Below are 24,110 nucleotides of genomic sequence, written 5' to 3'. Positions count from 1 at the left end.
CCAGAGCTTAACTTATCACCTCTCGCTTAGACTATTGCAACTTGCTTCTCACAGGTCTCCCACTTAGCCATCTCTCTCCTCTTCAATCTGTTCAAAATTCTGCTGCACGGCTAATATTCCGCCAGGGTCGTTATGCTTATATTAGCCCTCTCCTCAAGTCACTTCACTGGCTTCCTATCCGTTTCCGCATACAGTTCAAACTCCTCTTATTGACCTATAAGTGCATTCACTCTGCAGCTCCTCAGTACCTCTCCACTCTCATCTCTCCCTACATTCCTCACAGGGAACTCCGTTCATTGGGTAAATCTCTCTTATCTGCACCCTTCTCCTCCACCGCTAACTTCAGACTCCGTTCCTTTTATCTTGCTGCACCATATGCCTGGAATAGACTTCCTGAGCCGGTACGTCAAGCTCCATCTCTGGCTGTCTTCAAATCTAAGCTAAAAGCCCACCTTTTTGATGCTGCTTTTAACTCCTAACCCTTATTCACTTGTTCAGAAAACTTATTTTATCATCCTTACTTTAATATTCTCTTATCTCTTGTTTGTCCTGTTTGTCTGTCCTAATTAGATTGTAAGCTCTGTCGAGCAGGGACTGTCTCTTCATGTTCAAGTGCACAGCGCTGCTTACGTCCAGTAGCACTATAGAAATGATAAGTAGTAGTAGTAGTTAACTATTCGTTGAGTCAAAAAATATTTCCTCCTATTTGTTTTAAAAGTATTTCCATATAACTTTCTCGAGTGTCCCCTAGTCTCTGTACTTTTGGAACGAGTAAAAAATCGATTTAATTCTATTCATTCTACACCACTCAGGATTTTGTAGACCTCAATCATATCTCCCCTCATCCATCTCTTTTCCAAGCTGAAGAGCCCTAACCTTTTTAGCCTTTCCTCATATGAAAGGAGTTCCATTCCCTTTATCATTTTGGTCACTCTTCTTTGAACCTTTTCTAAATCCGCTATACCTTTCTTGAGATACAGCGACCAAAACTGAACACAATACTCAAGGTGCGGATGCACCATGGAGCGATACAAAGGCACTATATTATTTTCGGTCTTATTCACCATCCCTTTCCTAATAATTCCTAGAACAAACACAGGGGCCCTTTTACTAAGCCGCTTAGGTGTGTATGTGCATTCTACACACGTCAAGTTGGAGTTACCGCCCAGCTACTGTGTGGCCCTGGCAGTAATTTCATTTTTTATGTGCATCCACTATCCACCTTATAATTGAAAGAGAAAAACGCCTAGATTTCGACCCAAATCGGGAGATAGACGTTTATCTCACAAAAACGAATAAATCGGTATAATGGAAAGCCGATTTTGGACGTTTTCAACTGCACTCCATCGCGGAAGCGTACAAAGTTGACGGGGGCATGTCGGAGGCGTGGCGAAGGTGGAACTGGGGCGTGGTTATCGGCCGAGGAGAGATGGGCGCCTTTTGCCGATAATGGAAAAAAAGTATGCATTTGTAGCTAGAATTTAGGGCACTTTTCCTGGACCCTGTTTTTTCACGAATAAGGCCCCAAAAAGTGCCCTAAATGACCAGATTACCACCAGAGGGAATCGGAGATGACCCCCCCTGACTCCCCCAGTGGTCACTAACCCCCTCCCACCACAAAAAATGATGTTTCACAACTTTTTATTTTCACCCTCAAACGTCATACCCACCTCCCTGGCAGCAGTATGCAGGTCCCTGGAGCAGTTGTTAGGGGGTGCAGTGGACTTCAGGCAGGTAGACCCAGGCCCACCCCCCCCTACCTGTTACAATTGTGCTGCTTAATGCTTAGTCGTCCAACCCCCCCAAACCCACTGTACCCACATGTAGGTGCCCCCCTTCACCCCTTAGGGCTATAGTAATGGTGTAGACTTGTGGGCAGTGGGTTTTGAGGGGGATTTGGGGGGCTCAACACACAAGGGAAGGGTGCTATGCACCTGGGAGCTCTTTTACCTTTTTTTTTGGTTTTGTAAAAGTGCCCCCTAGGGTGCCCGGTTGGTGTCCTGGCATGTGAGGGGGACCAGTGCACTACGACTCCTGGCCCCTCCCACGAACAAATGCCTTGGATTTATTTGTTTTTTAGCTGGGCGCTTTCATTTTCCATTATCACTGAAAAACAAAAACGCCCAGCTCACAAATTGTCGAATAAAACATGGACGTTTATTTTTTTCGAAAATACGGTTCGGTCCGCCCCTTCACGGACCCGTTCTCGGAGATAAACGCCCATGGAGATAGACGTTTTCGTTCAATTATGCCCCTCTATATGCACCAGAAAATAACTTTTATTTTCCTGCATGTGCTGGAAACCGGGCGGTAATTGTCATTCTATGCGTGTAGATGATTGCCACATGGTTACCACATTAGACCTTACCGCTACAGTCAATAGCCAGTTGTAAGGTCTCAGACCCAAAATGGATGCACGCCAATTTTTATTTTGCTGTACATCCAATTTCGGCAAACATTTAAAAAGGCCTTTTTTACAGGCGCACTGAAAAATGGATCTGCGCAAGCCCAAAACACGCACCTACACTAGCGCAGCCCATTTTTTGGTGCACCTTTGTAAAAGACCCCATAATGTCCAAACCAAAGGGTGTGCAGTACAAATATTAAACAGCTTTATTAAAATGTCACAGGACCCAACATGGGCTGTGTTTGCCTGCATCAAGAGTCCAAAAACACATATAAAAGGTCAAAAAATACAAATTAGAATAAACAAATAAATTAAGCTGTACAATCAATGTTGACATAACAGACAGAAAGAGTCCAGAAATAAACACTGATCAAATCACCCAACTACTATAACGACGTATCGGATTTACAAATATATATATATGAGCACAATAAGGAAATACACAAGTCTTCAACTGGCATATACAGCCAGTCATCCATTCAATAACACAATGATTCAACAAACATGAAATGTATATTGTCCAGCAATAAAATGCACAGATGTACAAAGTGAATTGCAAGAACAGATTAACAGTATTGTAAAGGATTCTATACTTAAGCCCATGAGTAGTTGATGTATATCATCCTAACAATACCCAGACTGTGCGGATTAATTAAAATCCATGTAAAAAGATGGAACAATAAATGCAAATTTAGACCTTAACATTTTAAAGCACCAAACAGGGGTGCAATTTGCATTCAACATTTCTATGGTCTACTTATGGACACCATAATGGGTTTCAAAATACCTACAAAGGTGATTTAGAAAAATAAAACAACATAAAACACAGTAACATACCTGTACTCATCTAAATGACATATATTCTCCTACTGCAATCAATGAAATTGGTTTATGTGAATCCTAAACTGCACAATAAACTTCCTTCAAAAAGGAGGTAAATAAATCCTAATAAATAAATAAATAATAAACAAATGTAGTACCCACTTTAAAAAATACAATATCTGGATCAACTTTATGACTCTGTAAAACCACCAATGTGACCCATATATTAATAGCCCAAACATTCCAGCACACTCGTAAAAAAACTAAGAACTCCCATAAAAGACAACAATAACTACCATACATTGAAAAAAACCTTGTGACTCTCAGGGGCCCTTTTACTAAGCCATGTAGGCGCCTACGCATGCCCAACGCACGCCAATTTTGAGTTACCACCTGGCTACCGTGTGGCCCTTGCGGTAATTTCATTTTTAACATACATCCACTACGCACGCCGGAAAATATTTGTATTTTCTGTCGCGCAAGTGGTAATGGGAATTTTACACGCGTAAACCATTACCGCCACTTACCGCGTGAGACCTTACCACTAGGTCCATGACTGGCGGTAAGGTATCAGACCCACAATGGACACGCAGCAATTTTCATTTTGCTGCACGCCCATTTTCAGCAAAAATTTTAAAAAGGCATTTTTTACAGGTGCACTGAAAAATGATTCTGCGCACGACCAAAACACGCATCTACACTACTGTAGGCCATTTTTCAGTGCGCCTTTATAAAAGGGCCCCTCAATCTACTAAAGCACAACACATTTGCAGTCAAAGCATTAAAAAAATGTACAAATAGAGTGCAAAAATAAATTAGAAGCCAAGGGGGAGATTCTATATATGGCACCTAAGAAAAATTGGCACTGAAATCAGTGCCATCTAAGCATATTCTATAACTGGCGCCTGGATTTAGGCGCCAAATATAGAATATTGTACAGCACTGCGTAACCCTATTAGCACTTTAGAAATGTTAAATAGTAGTAGTAATATGCTTAGTTGATATTTTAGCACCTAAATCAATGTGCATCCCCAATGAAAACGTGGCGTAAATCCCAGCATGTAGATTTAGGTGCACTGGGCCATATTCTATTAACTAGGCACTTACATTTCAGAATGCCTATGACACGGGTGTAGCCAGACTTCAGCGGGAGGGGGGTCCAGAGCCCGAGGTGAGGGGGCACATTTTAGCCCCCCCCCCCCGGTGCCGACGACCCCCCCCCACCAACTTTGCCCTCCCTGCCGACGACCCTCTCAACCCCCCTCTTGCCCCAACCCTCCCCCGCCGCCACCTACCTTTGCTGGCGGGGGACCCCAACCCCCACCAGCCGAGGTCCTCTTCTTCCGGCGCAAGGCTTCTTTCTGTTTCTGTGAGTCTGACATCCTGCACTGAAGAGGACCTCGGCTGGCGGGGGTTGGGGTCCCCCACCAACGAAGGCAGGCGACAGCGGCGGCGGGGGAGGGTTGGCGGCGGGAGGGGGGGTCGAGAGGGTCGTTGGCAGGGGGGTCCAGGCCAAATTTATGGGGGCCCAGGCCCCCGTGGCCCCACATAGCTATGCCACTGGCCTATAAAATGCCCATTTCCCCGCCCATAACCATGCCCCTTTTTGACTGCATACATTAGAAGTTTGGCGCACATCATCACAGAATACGCTTAGCGACTTGTGCACCTAAATTCTAATCCGTGCCAATTAGTGCTCACTATTGCTGTAGATTTGATAATGTGGGAAATATGCCCATGCCAGCTGTGCTGTGTCTTGGCGCAGCATCCACTTTCTTGTACTGCAAGCCACCAGTAGCTCAATACCCAGAGAAAAATTTAGGAGTGACAAATTGCAGGAGTGGGAAATGGTGCAGCTGCTTCAGATTTTTACATATGACTTAAGGCACCAAGATTTCAAAATGATTGGGGGTGCCAAATGCAATACAAATTATTCCTCCCTGGACATAATTGAAGGAGTTTGCTCACTATTGGGGGTGCTCAGTACTCTGCTGGGCAGACTTATACGGTCTGTGCCCTGAAAAAAACAGTTACAAATCACGGTAAGGTATACACAAAAAGTAGCATATGAGTTTATTTTGTTGGGCAGACTGGATGGACCGTGCAGGTCTTTTTCTGCCGTCATCTACTATGTTACTATTGCTTGTTAAGTGCTGTTATCAGCGCTCATTAGCTTGTTATATGCGTTGTTATAGAATCCATGGCGAAATCAGTGCAGATCTCTAGATGCACTATACAGAATCCAGGAGCAAATGAATAATTTGACATAAGAAGCAAACGTTAAAAAATGTAAATATACAATTAAAAATATATTTAAAAAACACCTTATGTGCCATTTTAGAATCTTATTAAATGATAATGCACTGAAGCTACTGATGTCACACCAAACATCATATGGAAATAAAAAACATGTAAGGGAAGGAAGAAACCGATGTATCCTTATGGTCTGTATAATAAATAGTGCTAATACCAGAATGGCACATCATTATATATTTCTAACCACTGGTAGCATTTATGTACTGAGGGACAGTGATGCTGTCAACGCCACATTAACAAACTAATATCAGATTAGTGGCATATGGCTACACAATGGATGTGAACAATAGGGGAAAGAATAAAAGCAAAGAAAATATATATCATGAACAGCCTCCAAGATATCAGCGTCAACAGCCAAGTGGTGAGAGCACAGCAATAATATACATATAACCTAACTAAAAAAAGCACCAGTTAAAGCCAACTGTAGCCATATGAGAAATAGGCCACAAAAAAATCATCCTGCTGATATTCAAAAGTATTTAACTGGCCAGGAATGGCACCTGGCCGGTTAAATACCATCAAGCTGGCTATCCGCCAATATTCAATGGGAGATAACTGGCTGTCTCCTGCTGAATATCTGAGTCAGTGAGTAGCCTGGTCAGCGGCTAGTTACCAATGATTTTCATCAGCTGAGCAGTTAAGTTTAGCAGCCAAAGATAGACCTGCTATTTACCACTATAACTCAGCCGGTCAGCCAATGAATATCAGCTTAACCGGCTATGTTTGTGGTGCTCCAAAAAACCTGGAAATTCAATGCTGGTGGCTGGATATGGCCCCAGCATTGAATTTCTGGGTTCACCAGCGACCATGGCACTTAGCCAGTCTGTCTCCAGTGGTCTCAGTATCAGCCTCCATGTATATAACTCAGGGGTTCTCAACCCAGCCCTCAGGACACACCTAGCCAGTCAGGTTTTCAGGATACCCACAATGAATATGCATGAGATAAATTTGCATACTATGGAGGTATGGCATACAAATGTATTTCATGCATATCCAGAACCTACATATGTATAGAACACAATGGTATATATAAATATGAAATGAAAACCTCTCTGTTGTTCCCTGTATAAAGCAAATGTATGATAAAGGACAATGCGGCATAAAAAATCCCAAATATGTCTATTTAACCCTTCAGCACAGCTTATATTAATACAAATATTTGTATGAGACAGTAAAATATAGACAACAGGATTTATATAGAACAGCCAATAATCCAATGCATACAGGGTACAGTGAAAAAAATATTTTATGCAGGGGCAATATTGTAATAAATATACAGTAGTGTGACACAAAATAGAAATGGTCTGAGATCCAATTCTAGATTTAGGCCAAAAGGGGTAACAGTGATCAAAAGTAAATCCCTGTTCCTCTTTCAGCAACATCAAGTCCGATACCTTCACGCCATCTTGACTGAATCTGTTTGATAACGACGAAATTAGGATCATCAATAGTGTGCCCTAAGGCATTCCAATAGGGAACTATTGGTGCATTAAAAATATTTCTGGAAATACAGCTCCTGTGCTCAGTTATTCTAGATTTGAACACTCTTTTCGTTTTGCCTACATACAGCAAATTACAGGGGCACAAGATCACATACAAGACCTGGCTCGAGCTGCTCTGAAAATTTTGTTGACAACTGGATGTGTAAAGTGAGTGAGAGTAACTGAATGCCTGCAATCTGAACAGGACCAACGCTCTGAAAGCCCAGTGTGACTACAACCCTAAATGTATGTTGCTTAACACAAGCCTCATTATTGCTAATGAGGCCTTTTTACTAAGGGGCCCTTTTACTAAGAAGGGCTCCCACGCGCACCCAACACATGCAAGTTTGGAGTTACCGCCCGGCTTCCGAATGGCCCTTGCGGTAATTTCATTTTTTGACCCGCATCCGCTACACACGGCAGGAGATATATTTTATTTTCTGGAATACGGTGAAAATCGGGCGGTAACTCCAATCTGACACATGTAGGCGATTACCGCAAGGTTGACGTGAGAGACCTTACCACTAAGTCAATGGCTGGGGGTAAGGTCTCAGATCCAAAATGGACGAGTGCCAATTTATATTTTGCATCATGTCCATTTTCGGCAAATATTTTTTTTTTAAAGACCTTTTTTTTTTTACAGGCGCGCTGAAAAAATGGGATCTGCGCATAGCCAAAACATGCACCTACACTAGCGCAACCCATTTTTCAGTGTACCTTAGTAAAAGGACCCATCAGCCTATAATTAGCAGTATTGTGCATAAATACTCATTACAGCAGGTTAGTAAATGAGGCCCTTAAGAGTGTAAGCCCTCTAGCACAGGGAAATACCCTCTGTACCTAAACATAACTTGCTCTGAGATTGGGTTTGGACAAGTGAGTAATAACTGTACATCCAAATCCCTATCCCACTCCCCTGACGTTCACAATCTAAGGGGGGTTGAGTCTCAAAGCTGGGCGTTCAAGCTTACAATGCAACATGACTGCCAAAATAGGTCAGGGATGCTTGAAGGAATCAGTATGCAAATGATATATGCACTTAAGTTGCACTAATAAATCGAAAGTAGGGGGTTTATCTGACAACATCCACAACTGAATGCACTCATTCACTTCTCAGAGGCAGTAAGCATGGCCCTTGTGCACATGCTCAGACAAAACCAGAAGTGCAAGAAGATGCTGGCGCTGTTCTTCTGAACCTTTAAATATGAGCCTTTCAAAAACTGTTTGCACTTAAAATCTGAAAGGCTCATATTTAAGTGCAGAACGACAGTCACCAATGTGCGCCTTCACTTTCAGTGTTGCTTGGACTCACACGCATGCTTGTTTCTCACTTTCAACGCTTAAACTGTGCACAGGCTTCCTTCCTTCCGCCTAACAAAAGAGGACAAATCCCACAGTTTAATGCAACAAATTGACAAGAAATCTTTTCCTGAAAACCTTCAATGCTACCTCTGAGCTGGTGGTAAGTTTTGGTGTTAAAGGTCATCATTTGCTTCTGCGCATTGCAACACTGAAATCCGAGCATCGGGAAGAAATACTAACTGATCTCACTTTCATCCACTGAAATGCATACAATGTTTAGTTCACACCTTAACATCCACGCTCTAGCCCTTTAAGCATTCTTTGAACAATAACAAGCGCACAAATCAAGCGCAGAGCCCTTTTACCGCTGGCTTTGAGCATCACCCCCCTCCCAAACGTTGGGCCACAAGACCACCCAGACACCTCATCCTTTCCAAAGCCCAGGTCTCTCCCTTCCCCCACCTCCTGCTGTCTTGCCAATCACAAGAAATGTCACTGACCTGGCGCTTCCCGCTTTAACCGACATATAGTCAAAATGGAAGGTGATGCTGAGCCAAGAGCGATTTTGATAGTGCTGGGCAAGACAGCAGGAGGAAAGTACCTCTCCATCTTCCTGCAGAGGAGTACAGGGGATCAAAGCAGTACTGGAGGGTCAGGTGGACCTCTGGAGGTTCTGGCCAATCTTGTTGCTGTGTTGAGGGAAAGGTAGGGGTCTAGGGACCAAGCAAACTTGTAGTTTTGTCATAGCCATTGGTGATCAGCACCTTGACAGCCTTACTGAGCTGGGTAGTAGGACGTAGAGCGTTACATTGCATGCAAATTTCTCTCATGCATATTCAGTGTGGATATCCAAAAATCCTGCCTGGCTGGTTTGGGATCCACTGGACTAGAATCAACTGTAAGATTAATTGGCATATTTCATAGTATTCTCTAAACATCTGTAAAAATAACCATGTTTCCATGCATGTGAGAATGAGGGATAATCAAAGACATATTTCTTTTCCCAATCTGTTCCACATGTCAGAGGCCACATAAGATAAAGCCCTGGGTCTGGCCCTTGATAACTTTGTTTGTTTTTTAATGAAGGGGGTGAAAAAAAAAATGAGATTCTCATGCTGACCCGAAGGTTCAAACAGTAGCTAGAGCCCAAATTACACAGTAATGTAAAAGTCAAAAGCAGTGTTTTAAATAGTATCCTAAAATAAACTGGAAGCCAGTGTAATTGCCTTAAAGCTGGCATAAATTTGATTCCTATTCCTGGCAACAGTGAGAGGGCAAGCCGCCATGTTTTGGATGATCTGAAACTTCCAAGTTGCTTTCTTAGGAAGACTGCGATATAAAATGTTACAGTAATCAAACTAGACAAATGCTAGAATTAAACCTCCTAGATCTGCTTGGGCCAGAAAACGGCTCAGTTTCCAAATTATGGGCCCCTTTTACCAAGCTGCAGCAAAAGGGGGCCTGTGCTGGTATCAGCTTATGTTTTTGGACACACACCAAGGCCCCCTTTTACCACAGCAGGAAAAAAGTAGGTATTTTTTTTTTTTTTTTTCAGGAAATGGCCATGCAGCAAGCGAAACATTTTTCACTTGGATGGTGGTTTTTTTGTTTTTTTTTTAATGTTTTTCTTTTTTGAAAATGAACTTCTTTCCTATTCAGATTTTGGACATTTTTTGCAAAACATCTAAAATCGGACTTAGACATCATATCGAAAATGCCCCTCAATGCCTACCACATGGTAGAATGCAGCTTAGTAACAGACCCCCTAAGTTTTATTCATATTCGACAGAAGTTTATATGACAAGATCCACAATTAACAGCACAGATCCACCTCAACCACTGTTACCAAACATCTCTTAAGAACAGTGCAGATGAGAATATCCAAACATATCAGCGCCTGAGCCCGCGGGTAATTCTCAAGAGGGCTTTGGTCTGAAAATAGTTTTAAACTGTGGCAAGTGCTTAGTCAAACTGTACACGTCATTTCCATAGTTATTATTATTTGTGACATTTATATCCCACATTATCCCAAACAAGTTTCAGTTCAATGTGACTTACAAGAAACAGTATAGGATACATAACAAAGAATAATTCATAAGAAAGTAATTTGTTGTAAGAATCCAATTTTACAATACAATATCATAAACATACTGGGATAGCTATGGATGTTTAACATTTAGAAAATTATTATGAATGAGAAATTGTACATGAAGCAAAGAGAAAGTTAATGGTAAATAGAGTAATAACCAATTCAGGTAATAATTAGTTGTTTGAGATATGGTTGTTCTTTGTGAGGGTTTGTCTGAACAGGAATGGAAAATGATTTTGATAGTTACAGGGGCAGAACCACAACAGGATACCCTCTACCAACTTCATAATAAGTGAAATCTGAAATTTCAGGTAGAATGCTGGAATGGGGAGTGGGGGGAAGGAGGAGGTACAGTGGAATAATAATACAAATGACAAGGGTTTTTGACTGGTTTCTTCAAAAGTTTTACTGTGACTATAGGAGAAAAAAATATGGTTTGAGCTGTGAACTCGCATTTCCTTCACTGCCTTAGAAGCTTCTGGTGCACTCTCCAATTCGAATGGGAGTTTGTGTTTCCCCTTTCCTGTCACATGAACTATCCATCATCCCTGCACTGCCTACAATTAACATTTACTGGTGCACCACTGACATGTTATCTAGAGGCTGTCACCAGCTCTGCTGTACTCTGACACAGTGGTTTTATAGAAATAACTTGACAAGTGGCTCCCAGCACCCCCATCTTATCATATTACTGTCAACGTTTAATAGTCACAGGCGGGATCAGCTTATTCAGCAGTACAAATTGTCGTCTTTCTCTATGGCCCCATTGAGATGGACTGCACGACATCAATAGGGTTTTGAACTTTACTCATCCAGACTTGCTCTAAGTTTCCCCCCCCCCCCCCCCCCCCCCCCGTCTCTCCTGGTATCACAGCAATTGACCATCAGCAGAGAGAACATCAGGGCTGGGTTTTCTCAGTGTTGGTCACATGTGTTGCTACCACAGTGGAATCAGGTATCTATTTCTTAAGGTGCTCAATGAACCATTCTGCACTAGGATAACAGCTAAAACATATTACAACACGCAAATTTCTCTCTAGTCTGATCTAAGCAGTCTGTAAGCTCACGGACTGTGTATCCTGCTTTTCAGAGAGGCGCACCTGAGGACTTCATGGTAAGAGCTCTTGAATTTAAAAGGAATATTGACATACTTACATTCCTACAGTATTTTATTCTTGTCCAGTGGAAGAGGAATGGCAGGGTATTGTGCTGCCTTCCAAATTGAGTAAGTCCGCTCACAAGTACTGCAAAATGGGCAATATTTCTGCAGCTTGGAGTATTTTTCCTTGTTCAGCAAAACTAAGAGAAGCACAATATCCCTTTACCATGCACATGACTTAATTTTAATATAGGTACTAATGTGTCTGTATTAAAAAAACAGTAAGCATAAATGGTGAGAAAGGGAGCATGGTGGCTGGCCTAGTGGTACCACTCTGCTGTCCTACCATGCCAAACATACAGACTGAAATAACACGCTCAGCTCGTGCTCCTTGTGCCCCTCTGGAATTGGTGATGAGTTTGGGAATGACACCTGAACAGTTCTCCCCTGGAGGGATCCATGCTAGTACCACTGACAAGACACACCATTGGCCTGTTACTCAATACTGATGCCTTCCCCAGGGCCTATACGTTGCTTTAGCACCAGGATCCCAACTAGCCATCCTGAGATTGTACCCAATAGACCCTGGTTAAAGAGTGACATTCTTTACTGCAGACTCGATGCAACATATCAGGTGCCCCTTGCCCCTCCCCCGACCAACCCTCCTAGAATAATATGGGTAAATGCAGGGGCACAGCTGCGGGTGGGCCTGAGTGGGCTCAGGCCCACCCATTCAGTTGTTCTTCTGCAATCGGTGCACTGGGAATGCACTGCACAACCTTTTAGTCCTGCAGTGGTTCAGTCACGAGCATTTAGGCAGCTGGCTTCAAAAACAGCTTTAGCGCAAGCCGTCTGCCTCAATGCAGTAACTTGCCTAAATTTTTACCTCATTTTTTAAACGTGCGTGTCCAGGTTGGGAATGGCCACTCTAGCGCCAACACTTGCCGTGCTGTGCTCTGCTGCTCTGATCTCTGACGGTTATGGAGCCTGCATGCTTTGCCTTTCCTCCAAGGGCCCCCGTAGGCCACAGCGTGCATGGACGCTGGTGCCACACAGAAAAATCTGTTGCCAGTGCCGGGGCTCACAAATACCAGTGCTGCACAGAAAACGTTGCCACCAGTGCCGCGGCTCAGCTGAACGGGTTCCTCAGTGTACCATAGGCTGCCAGCAGAAGCTGGAGAAGCTACTGGACACTCGCTTCACCTTGCCCCCTTGTTCAATCTGCCACTAACAATTAATTTTAATGTTGAGTTTCTGGGAGGGGGTGGGCTCAGTCCGGTTTAAAATTTTAAAAAAAGTTGTATATTTGTTAATGCTGGTGGGGTTTCGGGTGGCGATGGTCTCAGCAGTGCTCAGGTTAAAATCATTTTTTTAAATATTTAATGTAGGGGGGATGTTGGTGTGGGGGGATGGGTAGAGAGTAGGACAGGGCTGATGCCTAGCTACAGGATGGATGGTGGGGAAGGGAAGGCTACGGGGATGAAAGGTGAGGAAAGGCTGATGCTGGGCTACAGGGATGGATAGGGGCGGGGAAGGGAAGGGCTAATGCCGAGCTATAGGACAATTTCTAATTTTTGGTCTTTTATTCTGTAATTGATGAGGGTTGATTTTTCTTCTGCATGTGAGAGATTCTGCTGGCATGTGGTTTGTGTGGGGGTCTATGAGTCTGACTTGTTTGGCTTTTCCAATGCGATGCGCATTGTTGTTTTGTATTGGTATTCGTGTCCAGAATTGGTGTTAATGTTTGCAATATATGCTCCAAGAAACTTCTTTGCAGGATTTAGTGTTACTTTACAAAGTACCTGGCGGTGAAGGGATTTTGTGTTGCCATTATTGAGGTGCTATCAGAATTTTAATACATTTTTCCTATGGAAAGCTGTAAGAGGAAACATTCAAGCTATGTTCTGCATACTACAGATTCCATAGTAGGTGGAAAAAATATCTTGATGTTGAGAATAGGATTTTTCTTATTTCATCAGTGAGAAATTTGGGGCTGTGCTTCATGCAGTTTTTGATGTGCTGAAGAATAGACAACGATTAACATTTTTGAAAAATGTAAGGTATTTACATGTTTTGTTTAACATTTGCTATAAAGCAAAGTTTGAAGGATATGTGCCATTGCTGTAATTATATTGCAGGATCCAGTCACATGTGCTGAGATGTTTGCCATTATAGTAAACTTACATCTGGTCAGGTTTAAGATATGGGATAATGTAACTATATGTATCATTTTTTTCCTTTTAAGTATGTATGTGGTTTTTGTTGATGCAGAGAAAGCCATCATCAAGTGCATTCTAAGGCATTATTTTGTAGTATCCCAAGAAACACTACTCATATCTATATACTGTTTATTTTCTCCGAATCTGCCTTTGCTAATCCAGCAGCGGAAGCAGTGGCCCATCTCATCTCTCTGGGCAAAGTTACATATGCCCTCCAAATATCTAGCTTTCCCAACCTTGAATCTGCTCATGACAGGCTTACACCGTCAGGCAGTATGGACTCTTGTAATTAGAAAGGAACCCAGTATGTAGTAGATATAATAAGATAGTTTATTACAATCTTACCAATGGTAATACAGGTAGGTTAAGCATTCACATAATGGAACCGCATATCATGGCACGTCCTCTCTCTCTAGCCTTCTGGAGTCTCCCTTCTCTGTTCGTCTTCTCCTCTCATCTTCTTCTTCTTCTCGTCTCGTCTCGTCTGAACTAATACTCCTCAAACTGCTGCTTATATACAATTTTGGCCCTATTCATTTCAATGGACCCCAGCTGTCTCAACTGGGCTCCCAGTCCTTATCAGTTGATCAGAATGACTTCACATGTTCCCAAACCTTCCTGTAGCCCCCCTTTGGATATTCTCACCCGGGGTGCAGCTGACCCAGCACTATCTCTACGTAACCATAGCAACTCTTGCTTATGATGTCTTGCAGGTGCCAATCTCAGGATTCTTTATAGAGTAGATTGCCCCCACCCTTGCCAGTTCAGCACTTGCCATAGTGAAATGTAACTGTGTCAAAGGTGATCTCTGATTTTTACAAGCTAGCTCTCTTTTGTATCAGAGATGATTCTGATTTTAAGAAGCCTAGCTCTTATTATGAGCCATTGGCCTGTATTTTACTGAGAGCAAGGGCTAGCATAACTCTTCAATACATAGTGCTAGTGCTCACCCATATTAGCTCTGGGCCCACCCAAGAATTCAGGTCTGGCTACACCACTGGGTAAATGAGATACTGAAAAACTGCCCACCCTCATGACTAGGTGATTGCCTAGGATAGCAGCTTCATGGGGGCAGCAAAGAACACCTGAAGTCAAAACAAAACAAGGCCTGTCAGCCACACAAACTGGAAGAACCATCGACAGGAACTTTAACTTACATGTTCATATGATGTTTTGTGATGATCGTGATTGTTAACTTTAATTATCAAAGTTTTTTTGTTGTTTTCTTTTGGGGGGGGGGGGGGGCTGAAGGCTAGAGGTCTGAATGTTATCTGAGGGAGAGCTGTAAGGCTTAAGGTTGGTGCCCACTGCCCTTGCACTGACTCAGACTGCAGCTATTCTTTGGTGCCGCTCCCAAAAGCTGCTGCCCTAGGCAACTACCACTCCTGCCTAATCGTTGGGCCGGCCTCTGCATGCGGATGCACTAATCTAAGAGAAATCATTTGTGATTGCAATCTCCTTATTAATTATATGTGGGTAGGGAAATTTGCAAATTCTGGTACATGATAAGAGAGAGGCTAATTTTTTTGACATCTATCCTGAGAAAGATTCCTGAGACTTTGCCTGCGTCCCGCTGAGGAAAATGGAAAACCATAATCCAGCCTGGGATGAAGCGGCCGGTATCATGGCACACTGCCATGTTCCACCTTGAATCTGGCTGCATGGCTGTGCCCCCTCCCCTCCCCCACCAATACAGCCCTGCAGATGCACTGGCACAGACCCAGCCAGAGGTGTGTATGTAAGGGGGGAGGGGGTACCTCGCCCTCCAGCTGTCAGGGGCAGCACCCAGTCTGGTTACCATGGCAACATCTCCTCTGAGCCAGAGGGGAAAAGTAAGATACTTTCCCCTTTTTTGTGCTTCTTAAGAAGTCTCTGTTTTGCGATCTTTTGCTGTCTCCTGCATGCTCTCTCTTTACCAGGAAAGAGGGAAGAAGCAACAGAGCTGGCAGACCGCAGACACTGTTCCTTCACTCCTCCTCTCCTCGTCCTGCTCTCTCCTTCCCTCCGCCCACTGGCTTTTCTTTCTTTCTTTCTTTAAGCAAAGACCTGACCACTTGTGTAAGTTCACGTTCGGCTCATTTTTCTTTGGTTTGGTGAAGGAAAGTGTATTAAAAGTTAGTCCAACTGTCCCGTAAGATATTACCTACAACTTCATTTGTTTTTCTTTCATGGCTAGGGCTATGACTTGAAATCACATTTTGTAAACACTGCATCTTTCGGATTTGAAAACCTAACTAGACAAAAACTCTCTGGGAACGTGGCGAGTCCTGTCGCGCCCTGTTGTTCGAAAAAAAAATCTTGCAGGAAGCCACGTGGATGTCCCCCGGACCCAGTGACCTCGCCGTCCCCGGACAGAAGCAGCAGAGTAGTCCCAGACGGCTCGGAGGAGCTGAGCTGCTCCACGTGTAGGCGAATGACCGCCCACGGCATGTTGCCTGCAAACCCTGACCCCTTCCCATGCTGAATGGACCAGGACCAATGTTTTGCCCCACACAGTATCAGCGAGAGGTTCTGGGGTGGTGGAGTTTGGCTTGCTAGCCCATCAATTAAAATAAAATAAAGTGTTCCCACTTCCACGTACAGCCCTGACTCCCCCTCCCCCCGCCTTGCAATGCATGTCACCTACGCCCTGCTGCTGCCAGTGCCAAAGACAAATGGGATCAGTAACGACCGTTTCCCGTAACTGTTTGAGAGCAAATCCAGCCCGCACATGCATCACTTTCAAAAGTTTTATGTCAATGCACTTAAAGGAGAAGAACCAGGGCCAGAGCCCATCTCCCCAGTGCAGACTATTATTGGATCTGTTTAAAGTTTAGTCCTATTGCACTTAAGAAAACAAGACAGACAAGCACCAGTTTTTAAGAGAGAAAGCAATCAGAACTATGTCCCTGGCTGGGAGCTCCTGTGCTTCCCCTGCAACTGACACCCAGCTCTCCACCGAACGAGCCATGCGACTTTACCTGCTTCCTACTGAAGAAAATGGAGACCATAATCCAGCCTCGGATGAATCGGCCGGTTCCGTGGCACAGTGTCATGCTGCACCCCAAGCCTAGCTGCACAGCCGTCCCAAACAAAGTCCAGGATTCACCGGGCAGGTGCGCAGGCACAGACCCAGCCAAGGGGGCGGGAGTACCTCGCCCCGGGGGCAGCACCGAGGTTGGCTATTACTGCAACATCTCCTCTGAGCCGGAGGAGAAACGTAGGATCATTTCGGTTTAAGAAGTCTCCGTTTTGCGATCTTTTGCTGTCTCTTGCATGCTCTCTCTTTACCCGGAGAAAGGGAAGAGCTGGCAGCCAGCACTGCAGACACTGCCCGTTCACTCCTCCCACCACAGATCTGGTCATCTCCTCTTACTCCCTTCCTCCGCCCATTGGCTCTTCCTCCCCCCGGGGGGGGGGGGGGGTTGTGTTAAACTTTATGTTTAAGATCATAGTAACAAAAAATCTACGCTAAAGCAAGAATAAACCAGCCTACTACAGTTTTATTACAGTAGCCCTCCATAGAAGCAGGTGCTAAGATGTTAAGCATTAACAGCTGGAAGGCGTATACTCTATCACACAAAGGCACCTTTCACAGGGACAGTGTCTCAAAAAGGGTTCGTTTTGCCGCACAACAATAAAAACATGGAGATGATTAAAAAAAAAAAAAAAGCCCAGAGTGCAGCCAAAGATGTCTTCAAAGAAGGCAACAGCTCACCTGAAATATGTAACAAATACATACAGAACTGCTTGGGGGACTCAACACATGCCATTTTTTCAGCTATTTTGCCTGCATCAAGAGTCCAAAAACAAATCTGAACAAGTAATAAAATAGCTAAGTTACTTACCTATAGCACGTGCTCTATGAGGACAACAGGCATATATTCTTAGCATGGGCATAGCTTAACTGTTTCATGGGGGGGGGGGGGGGGGGGATGTGGCATATTAGCATATCATTTGCATATATACATCTCATACATATTCATTATCATTATCCCCCCCCCCCCAAAAAAAGACAAAAACAAACTGAATAGGAAGCCAGTATATCTAAAGAGTGAAGATAGATAGAAATTATATCTATCTAGATAGACAGATAGATATAAAAAATATATCTATCTTCACTCTTTTGTTTTTATCTTTTTGGGGAATAATCAAACATATAAACGGCAAGTGACCGTACTCACTTGCAAATGTGCAGTACAGACTTCCTTCTCTGTCGCGCCCTCGCGTCAAGATGTCATGATGTCAGAGGGCAGAACAGAGAGGGAAACTGAGTCGAATTGTCGGACGCCACCGCTGCCACCTGGAAAGGAACATTGCGCGAAACAACCTCCACCCTCCCCCCCATCCCCGCCGCCGCTCCCGCCCCCCTCCGTATCGGGCCCCCTGCACTGACCTGCCCCGGAACAGGAAGTAACCTGTTCCGGGGCAGAGGGAGCAGGGAACCAGCGGAGCCGACACCCCCCCAGCGGCGTGCACCCGGGGCGGACCGCCCCACTGTCCCCCCTTCCTACACCACTGGTTCACAGTTAGAATTCTGGCAGAAGTACCTAGGGTACACCTGTTTTATTCATGTCCTTAAGACTTTTCACTGGTTACCAATAGAGCATCAAATATAATTAAAGCTTCTTTGCTAATCTGCTTTGTTTTCAAAGCATTGCATCAAATGCTGTCTCCTATTCTTGTCTCTATTTTATGACTTTATCAACCAGTTAATTAGGTCTCTTCACTCTGGAACTCAGGATTTATTGGAGGTTCCATCTTTTTATCTCATTAGACTTGAAACTAACAGGAAGTCTATGTTCAGAGTTATGGGTCCAAAACTCTGGAGCACATTGACTGTATCTTTTTGTAGCATTACTTCTTTTGCTCAGTTTAAGAGGGACCTTAAAACATCGCTTTTCCGAGAGGCTTATGGTGATTGGTTTTGTAAAAGCAAACAAAGAAAATGGAGAAAACCAACTAAAATGTTCAGGATGACCAAATTTTGGTTGACTTTTTCCACTTTTTGGGTTTGCTTGTGTGATTGTGTGGATTTCATCAGTACCGTCGGGTTTTTGTTTTCTGATTAGTTTTGTCAACCAGTATATCTGTTATGATTTGTATGTTATTTTAGGTAATAAACAGAAATAAATCAAAACATAGAAAATAAAATAAGACAATACCTTTTTTTATTGGACTAACAATACATTTTTTGATTTCCTTTTGACAGTAACCCTTTTTCTTCAGATTGGAAATAAGAAAATATTGACAAATATCAGAATATATAAGTGAAACACAAAAGCATTCCAATGACAATCTCACAGGAAGAGGGTGGGGTGGGTTAGGTGAGAAACAGGGTGAGCTGGGTGGATGAGAGACAGGGAGAGATGGACATCTGTTAAGAGAGAGTGACAAAGCAGTAAAAGTTTATGGTTTATAGTGGGATAGAGCGCCCACACCTTTAAGTCCTGTCTTGTGGGTGTCAAAATATTTCATCATTTTGACTTTAAAAATCTTACGATCCTGGATTATCTTAAAAGTTCCTTTTATTATTCTTACCATAAGATCATTGATGCAGTGTTCTGGTTTTGTAAAATGCTGTCCCACAGAGCAGGGGCGTATCTGAGGTTCAGTGGTAGGGGGGGCAGGGGCTAGAGTGAGGGGGCACATTATAACCCTCCCTGCCGCCGCCCCCCTACCGCCCTCCTCCCTACCGTCGTTAACCCTCCCCCGCCTACCGCCAACCCTTTCCCTGCCTACTGCCGTCACCTACCCCCGAGGTCCGCTCCTGCCGTTTTTTTAAAATATTACTTCAGCTGGCGGGGGACCCCCAACCCCCGCCAGCCCAGCCGAGGTCTTCTTTAACTTCTTCATCCTCGTGCTGTTAAAGCTGCATGATGCATCCTTCCAGTTGGACGGAGTTTGATGTCGCAGCATGTTGACGTCCTGCACGTACAACGTGCTGTGACGTCAAACTCCGTCCAACTGGAAGGATGCATCATGCAGCTTTAACAGCACGAGGATGAAGAAGTTAAAGAAGACCTCGGCTGGGCTGGCGGGGGTTGGGGGTCCCCCGCCAGCTGAAGTAATATTTTAAAAAACCGGCAGGAGCGGACCTCGGGGGTAGGTGACGGCGGTAGGCGGGGGAGGGTTAACGGCGGTAGGGGGGTCCAGGCCCCTGTGGTCCCATGCAGATACGCCCCTGCCACAGAGGTGGCTTCCTAGTTGGCATTGGAATATTTAATAGTCTATGTAAATTGAGCCTTATCTTTAGCATCTGGCTTGTTTCTCCAATATAGCACCCTTCTTCACATTTTTTGCACTGAATGACACATACCTCATTTGAGGATGAGCATCTGAAGGATCTCCTTCTGCTGAATATTATTTTAAAATTTGCTTTTGTTTTACTCTTGTTATTAATGTATATAATATTTTTAATTTTAATTATTCTGTATGTTTTTTTCTCTAACCTGACCAGAACTGTGGATGGAGCAGGATATAAATCTGTGATATAAATAAATAAATCCACACATTGAGACTCTGGAGTACACAGCTGCACAGGAACGGGGTTCGTGGGATTCCCGCGGGGACGGAGGCAGTTCCTGCAGGGTTCCCGCAGGGATGGAAGCAGTTCTGCAGGGTTCCCGTGGAAGTGTAAGCTGCACCTGCACCAGCCTCTCATCTAACGAATACCAAGTTCTTTGAGTGCTGTCTCCTCCTCCTCCTCTTCTTCCTTGCTTTAACAGCACAAATGTGGAAAGTCTTCAATTAAGGAGGTGGTAGAGTCACAAATGATGACGGAATTCAAAAAGGCATGGGATGAACACAGAGGATCTCTAATTAGAAAATGGAAGTTATATAAAACCTAACCTTAAATGGCTGAATGTGTGTGGATGTGTCAAGTGACGCTTAGATGGCAACTCTGGCTGTGATGAACTAGGGCTGATACCAGGCAGATTTGTATGGTCTGTGTCTCATACATGGCAATCTGGTTTAGGATGGGCTGGAAAGGGCTTAGACAGCAACTTCAGTGGCTGGAACATGAGGACAGTGCTGGACAAACTTTTACGGTCTGTGTCCCATAAATGAGAAGACAAATAGACGGGCTTCAATGGCAACTCCAGCAGTTGGAACATAAGGATAGGGCCAGATAGACTTCTATGGTCTTTGTTTCAGAAACACGAAAGACCATAATCTAGTATATAATATCACACTAGTTGATTTAATGATGAATTGATAATGAGTGTGACTATTGGACAGAGTGGATGGACCGTTCAGGTCTTTATTTGCTGTCACTTACTATGTTACTATTAATCCTCTTTGCTCCCACGCTGGTACACAGACCTCAGCTCTGACACAGGCACGAGAATCAGATGTCACCTGACCTACTGGGCGTGTGCATGTGGCGACCTCTCAGTGCTAGTGAATCAGAGACAAATCTTACATGTGCACACCAGAGTGTTACAAATTCCAACTTCCATTCCTTCCTTGCCTACAGTGCTGTGGCTCAAATGCAGAGAGAGACTGAGGGAGCTGACTGGAATTTTCTTTTATGTACCATTAAATTCTTGCGGGGACGGGTTGGGATTGGTTAAATTTTTGTGGGGATGGGTAAGATTCCAGTGGGGATGGCTAAGATTCCCCGTGCTACTCTCTACTCTGGAGCTCTACCTGTCTCATGGGCCCTACACATGGCACAGGGAGCACTTCTGAAAACGCTACCCTGGAGGTTCTGGATTTGAGCTTTCTACCTAAGAGCCTAAATTTGGCTTCCAGAACCTTCCTCCCATATTTTCCCATGTCATTGGTACCCCACATGTACCAAGACAGCAGGCTCCTCCTCAGCATTGTCTAAAATCTTATCTAGGTGCCGCATAAGGTCCACCACCTTTGCACCAGGCAAGCAAGTGACCATGCGATCCTCATGTCCACCAGCTATCTAGCTATCTAGATGCATAACGATCAAATCTCCAACTACAATGGCCATCCTAACCCTTCCATCTTGGGTAGAAGTCCCTGGACACCCATCCTCTGTGTGAGAGGATATTGCAGCCTCTGGAGGGCCGGTCCTGGTTAAAGGATCATTTCCTGCCTCTCCACAGTGATGCTCTCCTTTCAGGAGACCATTCTCTTCCATGGCAGCACAGAGGTTGTCAGACTGGAGGGTGGGACATTTCTACTATGTCCCTGTAGGCCTCCTCTATAAACCTCTCCATCTGCCTGAGTTCCTCCAAGTCTGCTATTCTAGCCTCCAAAGATCGGACCCAATCCGAGTACTAGGAGCTCTTTGCATTGAGTACACACATACAACTTCTCATAAACTGGGAGATAAACATGTGACCAGGGGCAGACTGATAGTGACCTGGGGACCCCCTTAGCTGCTGCCTCCCCACCACCACCGCCCCCCTATTGCACACTACAGTCCCCCGAGTCTCAGTGGGCTCTTCCCAGTCCTACCTTGAAGGGCCCTGGTGGTTTAGTGCTTCTTTGGGGGCAGGAAAGAACCTCACTCTTTCCTGACCAGTACTGCTATTCTGTCCAGCACTGCCGTATCTTCAAAATGACAGCAGAGTTTCAACAACCATTTTTAACACACGGTGGCGCTGGGCAGAATAGCAGCAGCGGGCAGGAGTGTTTTTCTTTCCTGTCCCTACAGAGGCCACTAGACCACCAGGGCCCTTCAAGGTGGGACCGGGGGGCTGTAGTGTGCAGTGGCAGCAGGTATCCGGGCAGAGCCTGTGGCCAAATGATCAGTCCACCCCTGCATGTGCCTCAGTGCAAAAGAGAGATGGATGCTACTGGGCGGTAGTTGGTTATGTCATTTGCTTTTTTTCTTTGAGTCTTTAGATATTGGGGTGAGTAGTATGTTTCCTTTATCCTTAGGGAAGAGTCCCTGTTGTAGCATGCAGTTTAGGTGTGATGTGAGGTCTGCTATGAAGCGTTGAGGGGCGGATTTTATTAGGTTATTGGGACATGTGTCCAGTTTGCAGTGGGATTTGGTGAACATGTTGATCGCTGGGGTGACGATTTCATCGGTAAGTAGAGCGAAGTCTGTCCAGATTCGGTCTGCTGGGTATTCATCGGGGATTGGGTCCAGACAATGAATTTTTCGTGGTCAGTGGTGATGTGGTAGCGTGTTTCGTAGCTTTATAATTTTCTCGTTGAAGTATTTAGCAAGATTGTCTGCTGATGGGGTGTCTATGTTGGTTGCGGTAACCGGTGTGGTATCTAGTAGTTTGTTTACGAGTTGGAAATGTTTATGCGTGTCTTTGTAGTCTGGTCCTATTTTGGTTTTGTAGTATGACCTTTTGGTTTGTCTTATTGCATATTTGTATTTTCTTTGCATTTGTTTCCATGCTTTAAGTGTGTGTTCATCTTTTATTTTATTCCATGCTTGTTCAAGTCTCCTAACTTGTGTTTTTAGTTTTTTCAGTTCTTCGTTAAACCATGGTATCGAGTTGTGTCTTCGTGAGGTTCTTGTTTGTAGTGCTGCTATTTTGTCTAATATGCTTCTGCATCTGTTGTCCCAGTCTAGGAGATAGTGATTTGAGTCCGTTTGTGTTACCCATTCGTTCTTGTAAATCTGTTGCCAAAATGTTACCGGGTCAATTTGGCCTCTCGTGGTGTAGGTTGTGCGTTCTTGTTTGTGGCATGGGCCTTTTTTTCGCCATTGTAGGGATAGGTTTAATTTGTGGTGATCTGACCATGGTGTGTCTGTGCATTTTGTATCTGATGACAGTTTGAGTGTGATGAGGTCGAGTGTGTGTGTCCTTTGACATGGGTTGCTTGCATATTTGGCGATTTGAGGTCCCATAGTTGGAGGAAATCCTTGCATTCACGTGCACTGGTTGAGTTAGGGTCTTCTAGGTGTAGGTTTATGTCCCCTATTACAAATAGATTGGAATTATATACACAGGTATTTGATATGAAATCCATAAAGTGTGATTGGCATTTGTGCCAGTTACCTGGTGGTCTGTAAAACAAGACAACGTTTAGGTGGTCAAGCAAGGTTGTATGGTGGATTCTGAGGCGATTTCAAGTTGGGGTGTTATGGACTCGGATATTGTTGTTACAGTGAAGTGGGATCTATGGATTAGTGCTATGCCTCCACCTCTTTTTTCTTTTCTTGTCCAGTGAGTGATTTTGTAGCCTGGGGGGGCATAGATCTAAAATTCCCTACTTCTTATTATTCCTGGCTTTGCGCTGAGGGATATTCAAGGAAATACTATTTTACTTTCCTCTAGAGAATACTAGTATAACTGGACACACGGACACACGCACACATACACACACACACGCTTATGCATAAACACGAGGGGCATTTTTGACATGACATCTAAGTTGGACGTTTTGCACTAAATGTCCCAAATACGAATAGCAAATGTAACCATTTTCGAAAAAGCAAAATGTCTAT

General features: G+C 44.1%; 1 protein-coding gene across 3 annotated transcripts in view; it reads right to left on the bottom strand.

Moving 5' to 3' along the window:
* The window catches only part of TNFRSF11A (TNF receptor superfamily member 11a), a 174,366-nt gene extending 157,331 nt beyond the window's left edge, over positions 1–17,035 (bottom strand). For all 3 annotated transcript variants that reach the window (XM_030203243.1, XM_030203251.1, XM_030203261.1), the window contains exon 1: positions 16,696–17,035. In XM_030203243.1, the coding sequence (XP_030059103.1) occupies positions 16,696–16,770 (75 nt within the window). In that variant the 5' untranslated portion in view covers positions 16,771–17,035. The remainder of the gene's footprint in view (positions 1–16,695) is intronic.
* Positions 17,036–24,110: the final 7,075 nt, after the last annotated feature.

The sequence above is a fragment of the Microcaecilia unicolor genome, chromosome 1 (assembly GCF_901765095.1).
Source record: "Microcaecilia unicolor chromosome 1, aMicUni1.1, whole genome shotgun sequence".
In the NCBI taxonomy this organism is placed as follows: domain Eukaryota; kingdom Metazoa; phylum Chordata; class Amphibia; order Gymnophiona; family Siphonopidae; genus Microcaecilia; species Microcaecilia unicolor.
Note: the sequence above shows the minus strand (reverse complement) of the source record. Positions and strands in the feature narration are given on the sequence as shown.